At 40.5% G+C, this 21,140-nt stretch overlaps 1 protein-coding gene across 1 annotated transcript in view; it reads left to right on the forward strand.

Annotated features, from left to right (window-relative positions):
• Lgr5 (leucine rich repeat containing G protein-coupled receptor 5) overlaps positions 1 to 21,140 on the forward strand; it is a 113,867-nt gene that overhangs the window by 63,400 nt on the left and 29,327 nt on the right. Inside the window, exons 3-4 of the mRNA XM_005081473.4 lie at positions 749 to 820; positions 6,331 to 6,402. Of these exons, the coding sequence (XP_005081530.1) occupies positions 749 to 820; positions 6,331 to 6,402 (144 nt within the window). The remainder of the gene's footprint in view (positions 1 to 748; positions 821 to 6,330; positions 6,403 to 21,140) is intronic.

Genomic DNA, 21,140 nt, shown 5'->3' on the forward strand with positions numbered 1-21,140 from the left:
GGGGAACAACCTCTGGTGTTACCTTGTTTGAGATGGGGGGGTCTCTATTATTAGTTGACTGATCAAGCTTCAGGGCTTCTCAGTTCTCTGTCTCCCAACTACTGGCCTTACAGGTGGGCACTACTGCACCTGGCTTTAAGTGACCTCTGGGGATTAAACTTGGGTCCCCACACTGTGTCAAGCACTTTACCTACTGAGCCTTCTCCCCAGCCCACTTCTCTCCTTTCTGTTCTTCTCATGGAATGTTCTTCACATCTGACTCTGTGATACTGTTTCACCCGCCACTTCTGCGAGAAAGGAGAACTAGAGGAGGTTGGGAACAAGCAACCTCCGTTCAGGAGGTGATGGAGAAGCTGCATATAGCATTTTTATATAGTCTCACTTAGGCATGTATGCATGGAAGATGCAAAACAAAAATGAGACAGGTTTGTTTCAAGTTATTATGTGGTGGTAGTTTTCGTTTAAAAAACTAAAGAGCTGTAGATACATATGTAGTATAAGCTAGTAAATAATTTATTGTAAAGTAATTTTTTCATTTTTCTCTTGGGCACCTCATCTGCCAACACCTTTTTGGAAATTGAAAGTGTTTGCAAAATATAAGAAAACAAGATCCCTTACTGTTGCCTGTGTGATTTGAGCATAGTCGCATTGCATTTTTTCAACAGTGAAATGGATTCCACTTGAAGAAAGTTATGCTAATTCCTTTTCTCTCTCTTCCCCTCTCTCCCCTCTCTACTGAAACCCACAGACGTCTCGCTGGAAATGCTTTGACACATATTCCCAAGGGAGCATTCACGGGCCTTCACAGTCTTAAAGTTCTGTAAGTAAACCAAGTGTTATTGGAGAGCATTCTGATTTTCATGCCAAATGACAGCTAAATAATGTGCAAATATCGGGTGCAATTTGGATCTTTGAGGTGACTCATGTAAGTTCCTCTCTGCCTTCACTGGTGTCATTAAACCTTGGTGTGCTTGGCCATAACCTGTGTGTGACAATTCCTCTCTTTCTCTGGCATTATATCTAAAGTTACTTGCATCTTACCTATTCACACATGCAAGAATGTTTCTCTCTTCCATGTCATGCAGTTGGGGAGCATGTGTCTAAAGATTTTGGTCACTGGGTGAATAATTCACTGTGATGCTAGCGTAATGAGATCACAGCTTCAAACTTGCTTTGAAATTTGTTTCCTTATGATATACCAGTAGGACCCACTCAACTCAAGTATACTAAGTTTGTGTGTATGAGAAGATGTAGAAAACCTAGTGCACAGCCTACTAAAATATACAGCTGTTCATTGTGAAATGTTGGGTTAGGAATGTAACTCAGCAGTACATTTGCCGACTATACCTAAGGCCCTAGGTTCTACAGAAGGGAAAGAGTTCTACACAGGGGAGAGAATGTGGAAGAAAGAGATGATTTAAATATATGTTTATTCATAAGTTTTCTTTGCATTCTTTGCCCAACTTCCAAATTTGTTGTCATAAAATTCAGTAAAATTGAATACTTTCTTAGTTTGGGTTACTATTTCTGTGCTGAAACACAATGACCAAAAGCAACTTGGCGAGGAAAGGGTTTATTTGGCTTACATATCCTGAATCCCAGTCCCCGGAGAGAAGCCAAGGTAAGAACTCAAGCAGAGCAGGAACCTGGAGGCAGGAGCCATGGAGCGGTGCTGCTTTACTGACTTGCTCCTCATGGCTTGCGCAGCCTGCTTTCTTATAGAACCCACGACCACCAGCCCAGGGATGGCACCACCCACAGTGAGGTAGGCCCTCCCCCATCAATCACTAATTAAGAAAATGGCCTACAGGCTTGTCTACAATCCTGTGAAGGGATTTTCTTAATTGAAATTCCCTCCTCTCACTTGACATAAAACTAGGCAGCACAAATACCTTCTTCCTCTAATACCCACCACCAAATTTTGTTTCAATGTGTTCTGGTTTGGAGCATCTAAGTAGAGAAAATAGTAAAATTTGCAAGTCATTCTGAATTTTATCCACAAAACAATATCTTGATTTCATTTTTTTTCCATTGAGATAAACGTTAACTCCAAAAAAGCATTTATTTATGCTTAATGAAAATAGCATTTTAGTAGTCTAAGATATATGTAGTTTTTCAAAAAGTTTAATTAAATTTAATGTCTTACTAAAAATTAAATTCTAGGGGGCTGGGGGAGGCTGCGGCTGAGATGTAAAATAAATAAACGAATAAAAAATTAAATTTCATAGCAGAACCATTTTTTTAGATGACTGTGTTTGGTTTACCTTCTAATTGAATCATTTGTGCTATTAACAAAAATATTTTGGGTCATATTGCCAGCCCTAATACTTACTTATTATATGTATTAGCACCGGGTACAATGAGCCTATATTTCAATGAACCCAGCAAGTTATTTGAACCATCCAAAATGCATCATGAAATTCAAGTTTAAATAAGATGATTAAAATGATCTCCCATGTCAAGCTATGTACAGTAAAATATTTGAATGCTGTTAAATAAATTATATTGTAGGGGCGAGAGAGAGAGTTCAGTGGTTAAGAGCACAGGCTACTCTTAAAGAGGATCCAGAATCTCAGCACCCACATGGCAGCTGTAACCCCAGCTGACTGCAAGACAATATGCTCAGAGGCATGTGGGTGACAAAGCCAGGGGTGAAGAGGTAGCTTCAAATGTGTTAACACTGCGGCATTTGAAAGAGAGTTTTGGAGGAAAGTCTAAAGATTCCCATTGTAGGCAGCTCAGATGTCCTGTCAGATGTGTGATGTGGATGGCTTTTTTTCTGAGCATAATTAGGTGCTGAGGAAATGACATAAGGAAAGAAGTGTTCAGATTTACAATTTTGTTAGGTCCCTACCAAACCATGAGTGTTCAAGAGCAGCAAGGCCCTGCGGGAACTTTGTTCACTACTGTCATTGATGACTTAGAGACTAACATTCCACAAAAATAAACTGTCTTGTCATGAGAGCTATGGCCCTTAGCATGCAGACTCTGCCTGCTATGGAGAATTTGGGGAGTCTGTGGGGACATCCTTCTCCAACGGTGTTCTGGAAGGATCACAATGTGGGGTATAACCCAGTGTAAAGGCAACAATATACCATTCCATTTGGCTTCTGACTCAGCCTTGTCACCACATGCAAATCAATACTACTGCAATGCACAACTCTGCTGAGAAGTTTTATAAGAAGTTCAACATGGTATCGTACTTTTATCAGAACACTAAGGTGGATTAAATACATCCTGTCAAAATTCAAAAAATTGAATAATTAATTGAGATAGTATTCTTTATTGCTAGCATTATAGGAGTTCTAATGACATGCTTATGTCAGAGTATTATTTCTTTAGTAGAATCATTTCAAAAGTCACAAAATAGACAGTGTGTGTGTGTGTGTGTGTGTGAAATCACTATTAAATTAACAGAAAAATAGGAAGCAAAGAGAAAGGGTCACATTGGATTTAGCTAGCCAAGTTTTCTTTGGACATATTTCATGCTACCTCCTTTTAAATAACTGGGACACAACTATACACAGCTCATGTTGTAGCAGTTATTCAATGGTTTATTATTGGGGGTGGCTTGTTGCTTTTAAAACATTCTTCCAATGTCTAACAATGTTTACTGCCCAGCTTTGAAGAAAGCAGTTTTGTGACTGCTCATTTTTCCCAATCAACCTTGCATCCCCATTTCCCATGGAAGCATATAATCTCCGAGGCCTTTCAGAGTATGGTATTTCAAGATTGTCCTGTCCTAAGGCATAGAAAATGAGTTTGACTCATCCTGAAGGTACCCATGCCTGCATGTGAGTTTCACAGTTCTTCACTTGTCATTTAGTTGAGGTCTGTTATTTTTATTTTAATAAAGGTTATTTCCTTCTTCCTTTAAAAAGTATGAGAATGCACTGCTGTCCATGTCTTCACTAGTTCCTATTCTAGTTGAGGTCTGTTATTTTTATTTTAATAAAGGTTATTTCCTTCTTCCTTTAAAAAGTATGAGAATGCACTGCTGTCCATGTCTTCACTAGTTCCTATTCTAGTCGCCATCTAGATTCTATGCATGTTTCTAGTTGTGTATGAACTTTATTATTATTTTTCTTGCACCTTATTATTAAAAGTACAAGCAAGGGCTAAGGATATAGCTCAGCTTGTGAAGTGGTTGCTGAGCATGCACAAAGCCCTGGATTCTATCCCCAGCACCTCATAAACCAGGCACAGCAGTACATGCCTATCATCCTAGCACTGGAGAAGTGGAGACAGAAGTTCAAGGTCACGCTGGACGGTGGTGGCGCATGCCTTAAATCCCATCACTCAGGAGGCAGAGGCAGGCGGATCTCTGTGAGTTCGAGGCCTGGCTGGACCGACAGCCTCCAAAACAATACAGAGAAACCTTGTCTCATAAAACCAAAAAAAAAAAAAAAAAAAAAGAAGTTCAAGGTCACACTTGGCTAATGAGTTTGAAATGAACATGGGCTACATGAGGTCTTGTGTCAGGAAGATTCTTGTATCAGGAAAAAAAGAAATAAACATATAAATGTAGAATCTAGCATCTAATACCTTAAAAATGATTCCTGGTATTGTTCTTAGTCAGGGTTGTATGGCTATGAAGAGACACCATGACTACAGTGACTCTTATAAAGGAAGACATTTAATGAAATGGCTTACAGTTTCAGAGGTTCAGTCCATTGTCATCATGGCAGGACATGGCAGCACACAGGCAGACATGTGCTGGAGAAGTTACTCAGAGTCCCACATCTTAATCCACAGGCAACAGGAAGTGAACTGAACTAGTCATACCTTGAGCATAAGAGACCCCAAAGCCCACCCCCACAATAACACACTTCTTCCAACCAGGCCACACCTACTTCAACAAGGCCACACCTCCTAATACTTATAATCCCTATGATCTTATTCAAACTACCACAGATCATCACATGTAACATGCATTTGATAGAACAAATAATTTTACTATAAATTACTTTTCCATAGTTCTTCTTTGTGATACCATTAGGTATATTGATCCAATGAGGTTGAAGCCACAGCAGAAATAGAGTAGATTTGTTACTGTCCTCACAGAAACTCTCAATTGTTTAATGAAGTCCAAAAGTGGATTCAGAGATAATATAAAGGACATACATGTTCATTTAGATCCAAGACTTGCATAAGGTTGGTGAGTGGAGATTATGGTAAAACAAGGGAAAGGTACTACTAATCCAAAGATGACATCAGCCTTCCTGGCTACTGTTGTTTTTACATGTGGAATCTTACTGAGATTTCTAACCTCTAACATTTAAGATTATTGTCCCTGATAAATAAGCTGTTTGGTTCTGTCTTGCAAAATACTAAACCCAATGAAATGCTGCATGGGGCTATCCTCGACAAAAATTCATTTTCTGGTATAAGTCCTTCAGTCAAGAAAAGAGGCCATCCTCCTACCACCTGCCACCAAACCAAAACTATAAGGTAATAAATAGGCAAAGGAACTATAGGAAAGTCACAGAGAGCCATCATTCCCTCATCCAGTACTGACCTACAATCCAGCCTTGGTAGATGACATTCCACATAGGGCACTTAAAAGAAGGAACATCTGAGATTAAGGTCATCAATTGTCACTATTCTCTCTTCAACAAGTTGAAAAAGTTACTCTCCTCCCCACCCCCACTTCATCTTATCCGTTCTTACTCAGCCCTTGATGATCATAAACTAGATAAAAAAAGGAAAAGAAAGCATAAGCAAAGATGAATACTTAGAGAAGCCTCAGGATGCTGTACGAAATAGTGATGATTTTAAATCTACTCATGAAAGAAATTTTTAAAAATATACAAAAAATAAAAGAGTGCTGGCTACTCTTCCTGAGTACCTGGGTTCAATTCCCAGCACTCACACCTGGTCTCTAACAAAAGCAGTACATAATCTCTTTGTACCCTTATGAAAATGATAAAATGGAGTTATGTGTCTACACCCCCTACTCAGGACATGTTCAACTCCATTCATATTCCATGTACTCATCAAGGAAGGTTTGCAAAAGAAACCAACAACCATGTGCAAGTTTTCTCTTTTAGTTGCACTGGGTAGTACTCTAAACCCTTTAACTGTTTTGTCTCCCACTGAAGTATCTCAAACAAAAGCTTAACTGGAGATCTAGGCTTAATTGATAATTAGGGTTTTTTTAAGATTTATTGATTTCTTATTTGCACTCCCTTGGGAATTTAACCTCCCCAAAACTTATAATTGATGTTCTGATGTTCTTAAGGCACCTGGAGCAGTGTCTGATGCTGCTATGTTAGGGTCATCTGTTGTTAATTTTCTTTAATGTCTCTCTTCATTTGTTTTAATGGGCAGGATGCTACAGAATAACCGGCTGAGACAGGTTCCTTCGGAAGCTCTACAGAACTTACGAAGTCTCCAATCCCTGTAAGTACAGTTAGAACTACAAAACACCAGTCTCATTCTGAGAAGGATCATTGAAATGTTTGGTCCACGAGTTGATGAGTGGTATGGATTTGAGGTCCTAGCACTAGAGTTTGAGGGTTCCAAGCAGTTATTTAATTACACCTGCAATCAAAAGCCTCCTGTGTCTCAGGACCAAGCATCTACTCCCACAATCTTGTCCTACATCCCCATTAATATTTTTTGTTTCTAAATTCAAATCAGAAATGATGCTTAGTTTGTAACCTAGAAGATTAGATGGGACCATCGGATATTTTGGCATCTTTAATTTGTTTTATCTTTAAACCATTGGAGCTTCTTTGTAATCCAATTTTGCTGAGTCAAATAAAGGTGTGTATTTTTAACTCTGCACATCTGTCAAGGAACCTCAAATTACAAAGTCAAGACCTACGCCATGAGTACTGAAGCGTGGCTACTGCACAAACCACAGGCTGCCATCACTGCACACACATAGATAAATAAACACGAACAGTCCCATAGTGCCCATATACATGGACTCACAGACCTTGCACAGACACACGCCATCACACACCACACACACTGTAGTGGTGCTGATGTCGTTTGCTCTGAACACACACCTTCCCATCAGCAGTTTTCCTCCCAGCACCCGCATAAACAAATGAAGTAATTCCTCACTTGAAGAACATGCACACCAGCTAGATGTTTGGAAACGTGGATTAGAAGCCATTGTTCTCAACCACTACTTGGCAAGTCTCTGCCTCAACTTCTGTGTTTAGCGAGTCACCTTCTCATCAGAATGTATGAGTGACTGCAATATCTTGCACGATCTCAGATATGCATATGAGTCATGTACTCTCTAATTATACTTCTACTGGAGGTCCTCATCCATCAAACAAAGCACTGCTTTCTAGTCTTGACTGATGAGGAAGCCAGAGCATGAACAAAGCAAGAGAACACTGCAGGCTCTAGCTGAAAATCTTCGTAAGGAATCCATCAGTTAATAATTACATACAGTTTGCTTAATGCTTTTTCCTGCGGTGACATGAGAGAAGGGAATGGGAGATCTGAAGATGAGACCTCCGTCCTTTGATCTTGCTTTTTAATGAAAGAGAATCTGTGCTCGAGATCATTTCAAGCTTTTTATTCTAGTCAAACAAAGTGACTTCCTAGGTTTTCAGCAGCCTATAGATAAACAAGCCCACAAGGGCCCCTTTGTGGCTGGGGAGGGGCTGTTGCATTTCCAGCCACTCCTTAATGACAGGACACTATCGCTCTGCTTTTGTTGAGCTTGCTGTACCTGCAGGGAACAAGCAGAGGGAAGCCAACTGCCTCCAGTTTGGCTGTCAGGGCACGGGGATCCCGTGGCTAAATTGAAATTGAGATAATGGTGGTGCCCAATACGAACTTTAAACAGCTGCGAGGCAGGCCGTAGATAGAAGGATAAGCATTTGTAACCAAAATCCCCTATTGGCTGAGAGATCACAAACAGAAATGAACTCTTTGAGAAAGAGAAAACCATGAACCTTTTGTTCACTTGAACTGGGTGGTGACTCTGATAAAGGTGTTCAGATTTTGTTTCTGACCGGCTAGATATTTACTGTTCACCAGGTGTCTCCTGGTTTTTGGCTCACAAAGGGATTAGTTTCTGAAGCCTTATGAATATAGAAATACGTGTTCCTTGTGAAAGGGTCAAGGGTTAATTTTTCCAGAATGACATCACAGCGGAAAGGAAGTGTCTAGACAGGTTCTCAGGCCCTGGCTCACACTGCATTGTGTCAGCTAGACTATGCGATGATGGTCACAAGGTCTCGGCCCAGAGCACAATCAGTGTGAGGTACGAGGCAGGCGCAGTGTGTGCTCGTGTGTTTCTCTTTCTCACTGATGTTGCTTGTGCTGCTTTTGTGCAACAAATAGAGTGTGTTCACAAGAGAATTCATAAACACATTCAATGTGAACTCTGTAGACCATGTTGCACCAACTGAAGGTGCCCCAGCCCTGGTTTGGAGATCTGGGGAACAGCAAACTCCATTCTAATTATGTTGTTTATCTTGTGCTAAAGTGCCAAATTGTCTTTCTCCTGCTTCTGTTGAACAGCTCCAACATGGAAATATAAGAGTGGGACTAGCAATCTTCACATTCTGTATCTGTTTCTATTCTGATTCCAGACCATCCACGGGGAATGCAAGAGTATTAGCTTTGTACTGCTTCAGTATCAGTAAGAGCACAAGGGGGAAGGGAGGCTCCTTCTCTTGTACTGTGCCAATACCAGGAAATCTCTCTACCAAGAGCCTCTTCTTGGCCTTGAGTCAACGCTTAGATTATCACTTAGCCCCATTAATATATGATGGTTCCTTCATTCTACTCTTGTAAATTCACCCCCATTTCTCCCAACCCCAACACACACACACACACACACACAGCGGGGGAGACTATAGAGAGGAAGGAAGGGAGAAAGGAAGGGAGAGAAAGAGAGAAAGGGAGGGAGGAAAAGAGTGGGAGAGAGATTTTGTGTTTTACATTTACCCTCTAAGAGGTACTCGGATGGACAATGGTACATGTCTCCACACCCGTGAGGCTTTCAGGAATGATGATACATAATCATCCAGCACCTCGGCTGCACCCCAGAACAGTGCAAATCAGAATCTCTGAGTGGGTTACTTTTTGATTGCTGTGACTAATGCCTGACAGGAAGCAACTTGGGGGTGGAGCATCTAGGCTGGAGAGTGGAGAAGAGAGGAGAGGGGAGAGAATGAGGGAAAAAAGAGAGGGAGACACCTGGGGCGAGCCAGCCAGGCAGCTGCCAACCAGCCAGACACAGAGTACATACAGAATGAATGAAAGATAAAAGACCCCAAGGCAAAATGTAGATGAAGAGAAGCAGGCTAATTTAAGTTATAAGAGCGTGTGGGACAAGCTTAAGATAAGGCAGAGAATTCATAACTAATAATAAGTCACTGTGTCTTTATTTGGGAGCTAATTGATGGTCCAAAGAGAAAGCCTGCTACAGAGATCCATACACTGGTGTTTTCTAATAGCTTTCTTGTATAGGTAAATATATCTTAAAGTAAAAATTGGGAAATTACATGTTCTGCAGGTGGTATTCCCTGGGGAGATACGAAAACCACTCTGAATTCTTTTCAAAACTGAAAAACAAAGACCCAAATCCATACTTTATAGTTCGATTTGAGCTAGTAATGTGCATAGAATATAAACGTGAGGCATTTCCTTGTGTTTCAGTGTTTCACTACTGCCTGTTAATTCTACTGACTACCTTGAACATTTAGAGTTATTTAAATGGTGGCATGTTACTGCACTGCTCAGATATTCAAATGTAATGTCTGGACCGGGCACAGCATCAGCTCCTGAGCTATGCAGAACCCCAGAGCCCAGCTCAGTCTGACTTAATAAGAATCTGTATTCCACCCAAACTCTAGATGATCTGTACACAAAACGTGCATGAGAAACTCAAATGTTCGGCGTTCTATTGCCCTCCCGAGCAGCCTACACACCCGAAAGGTTGAGAACCAGTGAAACTGACCGTTTGTCATCTGTGCCCCACCCATTTCCACTTGGTTTCTTGGAGGGAGTTTAAGAAACTTGATCTATTGCAACTGGTAACATGACTGTGAGGAGGAGACAAATTGTTCTCGAGTTTCAAGGGTTCTAATTCTCCACTTGTTCCCCATAAACAAAAACTGTTTTGTTCCTAATGAAATGACATAGGTACGTTTGTGTTCTTTTAAGTGTCTCCTGATGCTTACACACTGTCCAGCTGAAGCAAAAGGGCCAGGGGCCAGCAGCACAGAACATACTCCTGTGTAATATGTGCATTTGACTTCTGACATGGCAATGACTGCCCAGACACCGACTGAATCTTTGTAATGTAATCAAACGTAACTTAATTTCCTTTCTGTATTTTTGGAAGGGAATAGAAATGTAATCAGAATTCACAGTGAGTTGTATTTCACTCGGAAACTTTTGGCATTGTAGGCATATGAGTCCTGGGGTCAGGTTACAGTCATCTGATGGTAACTCAAAACCCAGCTCCCCCGTGCCTCTCACCTTCACTAGTTAAGAAATCCATCTATGCATAATGAAGGGCAGTAATGGATTTCAAATATCTCAAAGTTATACATGAAGTTAAGCTAACCAAGAAAAATCATACATTCATACTTGTCCAAGTAGTCAAAGGATTACTTGAAATGGTGCCTTTCCATTCCAAATCTTCACTAGCAAAGCTAATTGTGTAAAATATGTATCACAGAAATGATGGGTTGCCAAGTACAAAATGAAAGAAGAATCAAGCGTGTCTTTATTATTGCCACTATTTTCCAATTAACTAATATTCACCAGCAGGGTACAGGAGTATATTTAAAACCCCAGCTGAATATACAATTCCTGCCTGAAGAACGACCTGCCTACACATATCATTCGCAGGGCAACAAATTCTACCCCAGGACCATGTGAAATAGCTGTCAGTAACTTCATCCAGACTCTTCATAATTTGTTTCTGTTTATAGTTGTTTAAAAAAAAAAGACAGTGACCAAAAGAGCCAGAATGGAGGAAGAGGAGGGGCATAGCTCTGAGCAGAGGCAGGGCAAGTCTAGGACAGCAGCATTTTCTCCTATTCACATTCATGAGCCTCTTGGGTTTCAGACCCTGGATACAGAATGGGAAGAAAGTAACAAAAGACAAGGAAGTCTAAGCAAACAAAAGAAAAGAAGATAAAGCCGAGAGGGTGATATTATAGAATCAAAGGGGCTAAAATATAAAGTGGCTTGGTTGGTGACAGTATTCCTTCCACTAAAACAGATAAAGAGATCACAAGCTTATACAACAAATGTGTGTTTGTGTTTGTGTGTGTGTGTGTGTGTGTATGTGTGTGTGTTTATATTGTTTCTTCCCACTCAAAGGCGACAATACTCTGGGATGAAGGTAGATGTGGAAATTCTAGAGGCAATAGACTTTGCTGGACTGTCAAGGTTCAGTTCATGGAACCATAGGCAAATCAGCATTGAGTGGATTCTTACAAAGAAGAAAAAGTTCTTTCCTCCTTCCCCTGTAAGGTTGACAAGACGAAAAGCTAAGGTGGGAAGATGGGTCTTTGTGTATGAGAAATAAGGTGAGTTGTTTATTTCTAAAAGGCCATGCTGGGGCTCTTTAGAAAAGCTAAAAGGATAACAACTTTGGGAAGGCAACCCAGGAATGCAATAAAATGTTTTAGGACAGGTGGGAATCTATGATGAAAGCAGGAGAAAAAGTGAGGAGACAAAAGTTAGACTACAGAATTCACTCACTACCGTAGTGATGAGAGAAGGCAAAATTTATTAATCACTTTTATCTCCATCCTACTCATCCTCACAGCATCCTTATGGGTTAAGTGCTAGGATTACCCCGTTCTTGGTGATGAGAAGGCAAAATTGTTCGACTATTGACCCTCCCAAGGTCAAACAGTTTAGGAAAAAGAGTCAGGATGGAGGTAAGTTTGAGAGAAGTCTAGTCTGCCAGAACCCCCAAATCAGCCCATTTCACTACCCTCTCCCCCCCCAACTACCTTCTGAGAATGGACACTCGTGAGAGAAGAGGAGGGCTTGGTAGAAACAAACACAGTACAGTGATGGGACTGAACTTTGACACGAGGAAAGCAAAGTTGTAATGCTCCCAGGCAGAAATAAGTGAATTTCAGAAGAGAACAATATGAAAATATGAGCCTGCCAGCCCTTGTTAGGGCTTCTCAAGGCATTTGGTTATCTGTTCCTTTGTGCCTGTGGGGTAGCAATTGTTCGTACACTCCACATGAGAAGACTGTGTGAGAATCTTGCCTCCATTGACAAGGTAGGAGTCAAGAAGACAAAGGCTAGAAAAGGAAGTTCCCTATAACATGGACAACATATGCAGCAGCTTATTGTAAGGGTGAAGGAAAACTATAATATCAAGAAACAGAGAACAAAACGGTGACTGAAGAAAGATCCCCAAGGAAGAGGTAAGCAACAGGACAACCTTGTAAGGCATGTTGGGGCCAGATGCAACGAAAGTCATGTGGGGCACATGAAGGATAATATCAGGCTTATTGAAAGATGGAACCCCACAGGAAGATGTTGAGCAGGAAGGAATCAATCTGATCGAATCTGCATTGCTGAAGGAGTCAGAGTAGAGAAAGGAAGCTTTTGTCTGAGTGGGGGGTAGAGTTCAAGAAAGGAACATGGGTTTGAGAAACACCAAGAGGATGAAGTTTCCAGTGTTTGAAATATCAACGAGGAATGAAGGTGCCAGCACCGGGGAAGCAGATCTCTTTGAGTTTGAAGCCAGCCTGGTCTACTTAATAAGTTCCAGGACAGCCAAGGCCATGAAGTGAGACCCTGTCAAAGAAGGAAGAAGAAGGAAGACACGAGAGAGAGAGAGAGAGAGAGAGAGAGAGAGAGAGAGAGACAGAGAGACAGAGAGACAGAGAGACAGAGAGACAGAGAGACAGAGAGAGAGAGAGAGAGACAGAGAGAGAGAGAGAGAGAGAGAGAGAGAGAGAGAGAGAGAGAGAGAGAGAGAAGGGAAAGAGGATGGGGAGCGGACAGTATCATGAGTGATCTATAAGTTTCTAGTTTCTCCAACAGCGTAGCTAATGAGGTAGTGGTTGGGTCAAGTACCCCTGGTAGAGTACTACATGAAGAGAGGGGATCAGGGTTTCAGTTTGATCTCTAAGAGAAAGAACTAAATACACATGGTTTGATGTTTAAATTCCAGATCTATACTTTAAAGGAGCGGGGGTGAAGGCTACGTTAGTTAGCACCCACCACCATGCATTTCTCTTCCCCTAACACTTCATGATAAGAATATCTCAGCTGTTTTTGAAATGTTCCATGAAAGTTGAAGCATGCCCACCTGGTTTAGTGTTCATATCCAGCACAAGATACAAAGACAGCCTTCTGGCATCATTTATTAAAATGAATTGAAAATCCACACTCTAAGTGATATTGTAGGCAGCTGCTCTGGGTTCCCTACTTTGGCTGTAACCTGCATCTACTCATCACCCTGGCTCCAGGTTCTAATCTACGTGTGGCTGTTTTCCATGTGTCTTACCTGAACTAAGCTGAACCCAATGGTTTCTACAGAGATATTGGAGCTGACCTACTTACCAGAATTAGTGTTCCCATTCAGTTAGTCAAGGACTCTCCACTTCAAGAGTAGGTATATGGAAAGAACCTGCCGATTGGAAGATTTATAAAAGTTGGACAGGCATGGAGAAGCTTCTATATTTGTGGTCATGAACACAAAGCCTACTGTGGGAAGAGGTAGAAAAAAATATTGACTAGATCAGCAAAATAAGAGAAAGATTTGAACAGATACAGTGGACAGAAGGCCTTCAATGAACGGTTTAGATTTGAAAGGAATGGTAATTTGGAAGAACATAGATTCCTACCAAGGGAATGACATAGAGGACTATTTCAGAGAGATTAATCTGGCAGCAGCCTGCAGGATTAATTGAAGAGATAAGAGATCAAAGGCAAAAGAGCCAGCTCAGAAGCTGTGGCAGTAATGCAGGTGTGAAGAGATAAGGGTTTTAGCCAGGCAGTCATCTCAGAGATGAAGATAAATGGAGAGAACTTACTGAATAACTGGCTGGAAGGCAATGGGAGATTCAAAAAGTAGACTCTAGGTTTCAAGTCCTGGTGGTTGGTACCTGGGAGACTGACATGTTTCTGACAGAGAGTCTTTGTTTTCTGTGGAAAAAAATGAAACTGAAGAAGTGACCGCCCTCATTATTTTTGCTGTAGCCATCTTCTTGTCACAAAACTCACAGCAGCGGTGATGTGCCCAAAAAAGATCAAGGAAATGAACCTTGATGTAAAATCTATTCTTCATTGGGGATGGGGCTCAGCTCAGTGAGGAGTCTCCACCTGTCACCAGGTAGTAGACTTCAGCTCCATCTTCATTCAGCTATGCCAGAGAAGTAGAGGCTTACACCCTCTGGCTACTTCTTATCCAGCTCCAAGGGCAGTTGACAAGGGTCAGAACTATGGCATTTCAGTGAGCCTGTAGACTCCCTTTCTCAATAGAGGTGAAAAGGGAATCATTACCATTTCAGACATCTCTCAAGCAATAATTCTCTTCCTGGGGGCCACATCAGGGTTACAAGATTAGGAAGAGAAAGAAAAACAAAAGCAGAAACTTCCCATGTTGGCACTCACAACCTTTATATGAACTGGCACACTTGTTTTTGTAAAATGTAGGAAATGCCCCATCCTCATGGGAAATGTATTAAAAGATAGAATCTTGCAGTATGGTCACACCATACAAACATAAAAATAGGAATGGCAATAGGAAAACTGATTCTAATAATATGCAGAACCCACTTAAATTCATGTTGATCTGTTAAAATTCGTACAGATAAACTTTTATCCTGATGGCACTGGTATAATAACCTTGTGCCAGATTCAACTGCAGTCATCCATTGATTCCAGGATTAAAGGTTCAAAACAATAAAATTTTACCATAACAGGGTGTTGGTGTATTTTGTTGAACTATATTTTAAAATGGATTTAGAGCCAGGTGGTTTTTGTTTTAGTAGAAAAGTAAAGTAATAATTAAGTATGCTTTCATTTCTCAGAGTTTGTCAGTGAACCAGACAGAACACTGTGGTTCCCTGACTATCCATGCCTTTCTCAAAATGGTCTCACAAAATGTAAAAATCGCCTACTACACAAGAGTGCTCAGTCATATCTTTCATATCTTTGAAATTTATGGGGAAAATGCTATTCTGTAAAAGCCAGTCATGAAAATGTCCTACTCCATAATTCTGTTTATTATCGAGTCCCCACAAGCTGTATAGTACAGCTGCAACTGTCTTCACACTTGGGCCCTTCTTTCCTCTCAACCATCCATGTTAATAATTGACACTATTATGGTCATCTTGGTATGGAATTAGCCAAGATCAATGGCTTATCTTTTGACTAAGGCTTTCTTCCTTGTAGTTAATGGCTCATCAAAGACATTGTCAAACAAAGATACAAGCTTATATGATATGTTGGCAAGGTGTCATATAGAAGACAGATAAAGGACCATTTTCAAGAATAACAACAGCAACAGTGATCTCATAGCGTCTCTAATCCCTACAATAATGCTACTTATAAATCAGGGGCTCCTTTCAGAAGAATAGAGCAGACTCACAAAATGTTTCTCTTGAGAGGAAATTTGAGCAGTTACCACCTTGTGCTTAAAAGCATTAAGATTAAAACTTCACACAGGAAGAAAAAGAGTTTTTTGCCATTGCTGGTAAGAAAAGACTAAAGTTTTGCTTGATACCATGTAGCTTTCCTACATAGAACATAAGCTATTCCATAATTACACTCACAGTGAGCACTTAGTTCTATTTTGTTTTTATTTTACATAAAACAGAGTGCCATTCATCCATGATCTCAATCAACCCAGTTGTCCAGACCAGAAAGCTGAATCATTATAGCTCTGTTGCTTCCCTTTCTAGCTACACAAATGAGTCACCAAGTCCCATGGCTTAGAAACTCCCTGTTTCTCTACACCTTGCTCACTTTGCAAGAATGGACATCGACAGTACATCCCCATCTAAGGACTGAAGACTTATGAGAGAGGATGAGACATTTCTCATAGGCAGTAGGTGCAGAAGTCTTCTGAAAATTAAGCTATCCAGACTCAAAGTTCTTGAAACCCATCAGGGTGAACCAGATGCTCATGACCACGTGGGAGTAAGGAAAGGCATCACAAATTCCATAAAAGGCAGTCCCTCTGGCTGCCCAGCCTGAGCTGCTCAGTCTCTTCGGCAACTGTGGAACTCCCCAACCTCAATTCCTTCATCCGGGAAGTTATTTCAACATTTGCCCAAATGTCATGTCAAGACCATTTATCTTCATTCAAAGTCACTTCACTATAATTGACTTTTCAGAGACTCATGCACAAAAGAATTCTGTTCTTGCACCACATGGTACAGTTTTCCTCAATCGAGTTCCGTGGTTGCCACTTAGTGTGTCTTGCTCTCTGTGATGGAAGGCTTACTATAAGCAACAATAATGTGTGCGGCGTAACTGCCAAAGGCACAGTCTAAGGGGTGTGCAATGGGTAACAGAGTCTCCAGTTCTGTTCATACGTAGGACAAGAACATGGCGTTTGCCTGCAGAAAAGTGTGAAATCATAATGGCTTAAGGAAATGAAAAAAAATGGGCTTCTCTGGGGCGAAAAATGACACTACTCACAAATCTAAGGATTACCCTTAAATATTAAAGTTTATTGGCTTTCAAAACATTTTCACTTAATTCCTGCAGTAATCCTGTGACATATTGTGATTCTGCCTTACAAATGTGAAAACTGACCCAAAGAGATATTATCAATATTTCCTAACATTTCAGAATTGATGAGGGACAGACTCTTGGCCTAAATTTGTTGTTTGCTAGCTTGTTAGGTTGATTGTTGAGTAGTTGGTTGCTTGGTGGTTAGCTGTTTGGTTGGTTGGTTGATGGTTAGTTGGTTGATTGGTTGGTTAGCTGGTTAGTTGGTAGGTTAGTTGGTTGGTTTGTGGTTAGCTGGTTGGTTAGTGGTTAGCTAGTTGATTAGTTCTTGGTTTGTGTTAGATGGTTGGTTTGGTTAGTTGGTTGGTTGGTAGTTAGCTGGTTGGTTGGTTGGGGCCTGGTTGTCAGATTAGTTGGTTGATTGGTTGGTTGGTTGCCTAGTTGCCAGCTTTGTTACCATTGGTTGGTTGGTTGGTTACCTGGTTGATTGTTTTTTGTGATGCTAGCAATGGAACTCAGGGCCATGTGCAGACAAGTGCCTTATCACTGAACTACATCCCAGCCCATAGCTTTGCTTGTTCTTCTAATTCAGTATGCTTTCCAAGTCTTCATGTGGCCATTCTATACAATGTTGTAGATGATAAAAAAAGTAGAAGTTAAAGAATGCAGCCTGTGCTTCTCAGAACTGAAATTCACTTACAATATAGCACTCATTTTAATTGACTTTTGCCTAAACACAGTCTGAGTTTACCTCTTTTCTCCCCTCAATGTCTTAGTGGTCAAAAGACAAAACCACACTATCCCTGCTTATATAATAAGAGCTTTATATGTGCAAAGTCCTGTCATGCTCTGTCCATTATCATAAAGCAACCCTCTGAGAGAAGTTACTCCCTATTTGACAGATGCTAAAGGTGAGGTCCCCTGATGTATCCCTGCCCCCTACAGTTACAATTGTGACTTGAATCCTCAGCACTAATTCATGGATTGTAAGCTGCCTAGACACCGCCCACTTCATGACTTACATGAAACAGAAAAACAATGAAGCACTTTGAAAGTGGAGCTATGTGGTGTAGTTATTTTTTTAAAGTTTATTTATTCTTATTTTATGTACATTGGTGTTCTGCCTGCATGTATGTCTGTGTGAGGGTGTCAGATCTTGGGGTTACAGACAATTGCGAGCTGCTATGTGGTTGCTGGGAATTGAACCCAGGTCCTCTGGAAGAATAGTCAGTGCTCTTAACCGCTAAGCCATCTCTCCAGCCCCCGTGGTGTAGTTATTTTTGTTGTTCATAATAACAAATATGTAATATTCCATACCTGTGTGTTTTTATAAGGTTTAGTGTGTGTGAGAGAGAGAGACAGAGACAGAGAGACAGAGAGAGACAGAGAAGAGAGAGACAGAGAGAGAGAGCATGAGTATATGTGTACATGTCTGCAGGTATGTGTGCCTGTGTGAACATGGAGGGAGACAGAAGGGGACTTTGGATACGTTGGAGCTGCAATTCCAGACAAGCAGGATGAACATATTATTAGGTGGATGCTGGGGTCTGGGCTCTGGGGCTCATGGTCTCCACAGCGATGGTCTTAGTCTTAACTACTGACCTATCTCACCTTCCCCAAAGTGTGGGCTTTCTTTCTTGAACTGTACAGTGATGTTTTCCTTATACTTTTCTGCTTACATGTTGCGTTTTCCAAGCATATATATAAAAAAGTCCTCTTGTCAGAAAAATACCAGATTGGCACAATATGGCCCCATTGCTGACACACTGAGTAGGCAAAACTTGTGCCCTGCCGGTCTTAAACTTGTTCTGTAAGGACCACCTGTAAAATGAGCATGTAATTAATTCCATGATCTTGTTTAGCCTTGGGGTAGTTTAAAATTAAGTCAGATATCAAGGAGAGAACAAACTGATGGTTTCAGGGGCTTGATGGCAAGAATAGGGAAAGGTTGGATAAAAAACAAAGGGCCTTGGCATGAATAAGTTATGGCAATTTGTCTACAGCATGGTGACTATAATTAGTAATAATGTATACTTAGAAATTGCTAAGGAATTACATCCCAAATGTGCTTACCACAAAAGAAAAAGAAGTATGTAAATAAATAAATGTTAGTAAGTTAAAAGGAAGTATGGAAAGAAATATGTTGTATTTGTTTTCTTTAAACACTTTGTGCTATATACTTGCAATAAAACATTACAATGCACCCTGTAAATATATACAATTTTTATTTGTCTATTACACTTTAATAAAGCAGGAAAGGGAAAACTAAACCAGACAATATCCTAGAGTGTAAACAATAAGCTCCTATCTGGATTAAGTTGAAACTACTGAGGCCAGGCAGATACTAATTCTAAAACACTCCATTTAGAAGCATTGTTTGGGGGTAGTTTCCTTTTCTATATATTTTATTAGTGTATATTAGTTTATAAAATAATTGGTTTTATTATGACACTTTCATACATGCATAGAAGTACTTACCCATGCCACTACCCCATGATGCTCTTTGATAGGAAGCTTCTCAAAAGATGTAACAGTGTTATAGAATGACATTTTAGTGTTGTGCTCAGGACACCTCAGTCTGTGTCAAGGGCTGGTTGGTCTGCGAGTATTCATTAGTACGGAAGATGTAAGGACACTGAGTAATTAATTATTCTCACTCATTCATTTCAGACAAATAAGTGTTTAATAGTGTGACCAGATTTTAATCTCTCTGGAAGGGGAAAAAAGATGCATCTCATAGGCTCTCCACTCCAAGGAATGTATTCATATACACTAAAATGAATTCATCCATATACAATGGATGTATTCACTTAGGGAACTGACATCAGGCCACTCCTTGCTGGTCACAACTTAAAACATCAAAGGAGAAAGGCCCATGCTTAAAAAGCCTTTCCTATGGTTTCCCAACATTGCACTGAGGTCTGTCATTTTCAAGCAACTATGACGGAAAGATGATGTGCTGGCCAGAATGCAGAGGCCCATGCTGTGTGGTGGTATACAACTGAGAAGATACAGTTAGGACAGTTGTTACATGCAGTGTAAACATGGGCTTTACTTCTAGCCAAATAAAGCTGATTACCTCCTCATCCTTGGCAAGATTGCACTACACCCTGTTGGGGAATATTATTTTAAGATGTGTTACAATTGTTTATGCTGAGGAGTATTTGTTTAATGATGGAAAGATACGTTTCATTCTTTTATGTTATAATTGTTTAACTCTGTGAAACTGTGTTACTTTGCCTGTCTAAAACACCTGATTGGTCTAATAAAGAGCTGAATGGCCAATAGCAAGGCAGGAGAAAGAATAGGCATGGCTGGAGAGCAGAAAGAAGGAGAAAAAGAGAGAAAAGAGAGATCAAGGAGCAAGAAGGATAAGGAGGACACCAGGGGCCAGTCATCCAGCTACACAGCCATCCAGGGAGGAAGAGTGAAAGTAAGATATACTGAACAGAGAAAGACAAAAGCTCAGAGGCAAAAGGTGGATGGGGATAATTTAAGAAAAGCTGGCTAGACACAAGCCAAAGAGCAAAAAAAAAAAAAAACCAAAAGAGTAAAGAGTGAAACAGCCAGCAACAGTACCCTGTGACAGGCACATCTCGAAGAAAGACTTTGATGAATTTTCTTTCCCAAGCATTTCTGGTTCATTTGTTGACAGAACCCTGCTGTGTTGGGAGACTATGTTTCCACGCCTACAACCAAGGCTGGTCTACTGGAAAAGCGAGGGAGTATTCACAAAGACAGCAAACTCCTAACATGTGTTCCCAGTGACCTTACCTCAATTATTACTGAAACTGGGCTCGGGGCCCATCGGGGGGTCACCTGTTCCCATTCATGGGATAGAAGTAGGAACTGGGGGTGACTAGAGTGATGTATGTGGCCAAAAGTGAGGTAGCCGCTTTCCAGAGAGATTAGCTTTCTACCACAGAGGGCTTTCTCTGTTTCTTAACTGTTTAAATTTGGTTTGCTGGAGATCATTTTTGCGATTCTCACATGCTTCCTGAATCTGCTTAGTCTTAAATGCTTGCAAAATATTTTTTAAATCCTCTCAAGATTTTCTAATCCTTCCTAACACATGAGCTTCATAAAATGCATATCTTCTGGTTTTGGGTTGTTTTTTTTTGTTTGTTTGTTTGTTTTTAATTCTATTTTTTGAAAGCACAAGCAAATGTACATCTTTAAAAGGAATGAGTGAAGGCTGTTGGAAATGTAACTGATTGGTAGTAGTTCCATTGTTCATGCACCTCACTTAAAAATAAAAAGTAAAATACCTCAATTTTGTCATTTCCATAAGAACTATTAGGTCACTTTAATTACAGCTACCATTTGTTTATCTTGAATTATGACAAAATAAATGTACTGTGCTCCCTCTGCTGGCTCAGAGATTATTAACCAGACCTATTTTTAGAAGTGCTTCCTCATTTAGAAAGAGAGAAGGAAGGAAGGAAGGAAGGAAGGGAGGGAGGGAGGAGAGAGAGAGAGAGAGAGAGAGA

Source organism: Mesocricetus auratus, unplaced genomic scaffold, assembly GCF_017639785.1.
Source record: "Mesocricetus auratus isolate SY011 unplaced genomic scaffold, BCM_Maur_2.0 Super-Scaffold_100011, whole genome shotgun sequence".
Classification (NCBI taxonomy): domain Eukaryota; kingdom Metazoa; phylum Chordata; class Mammalia; order Rodentia; family Cricetidae; genus Mesocricetus; species Mesocricetus auratus.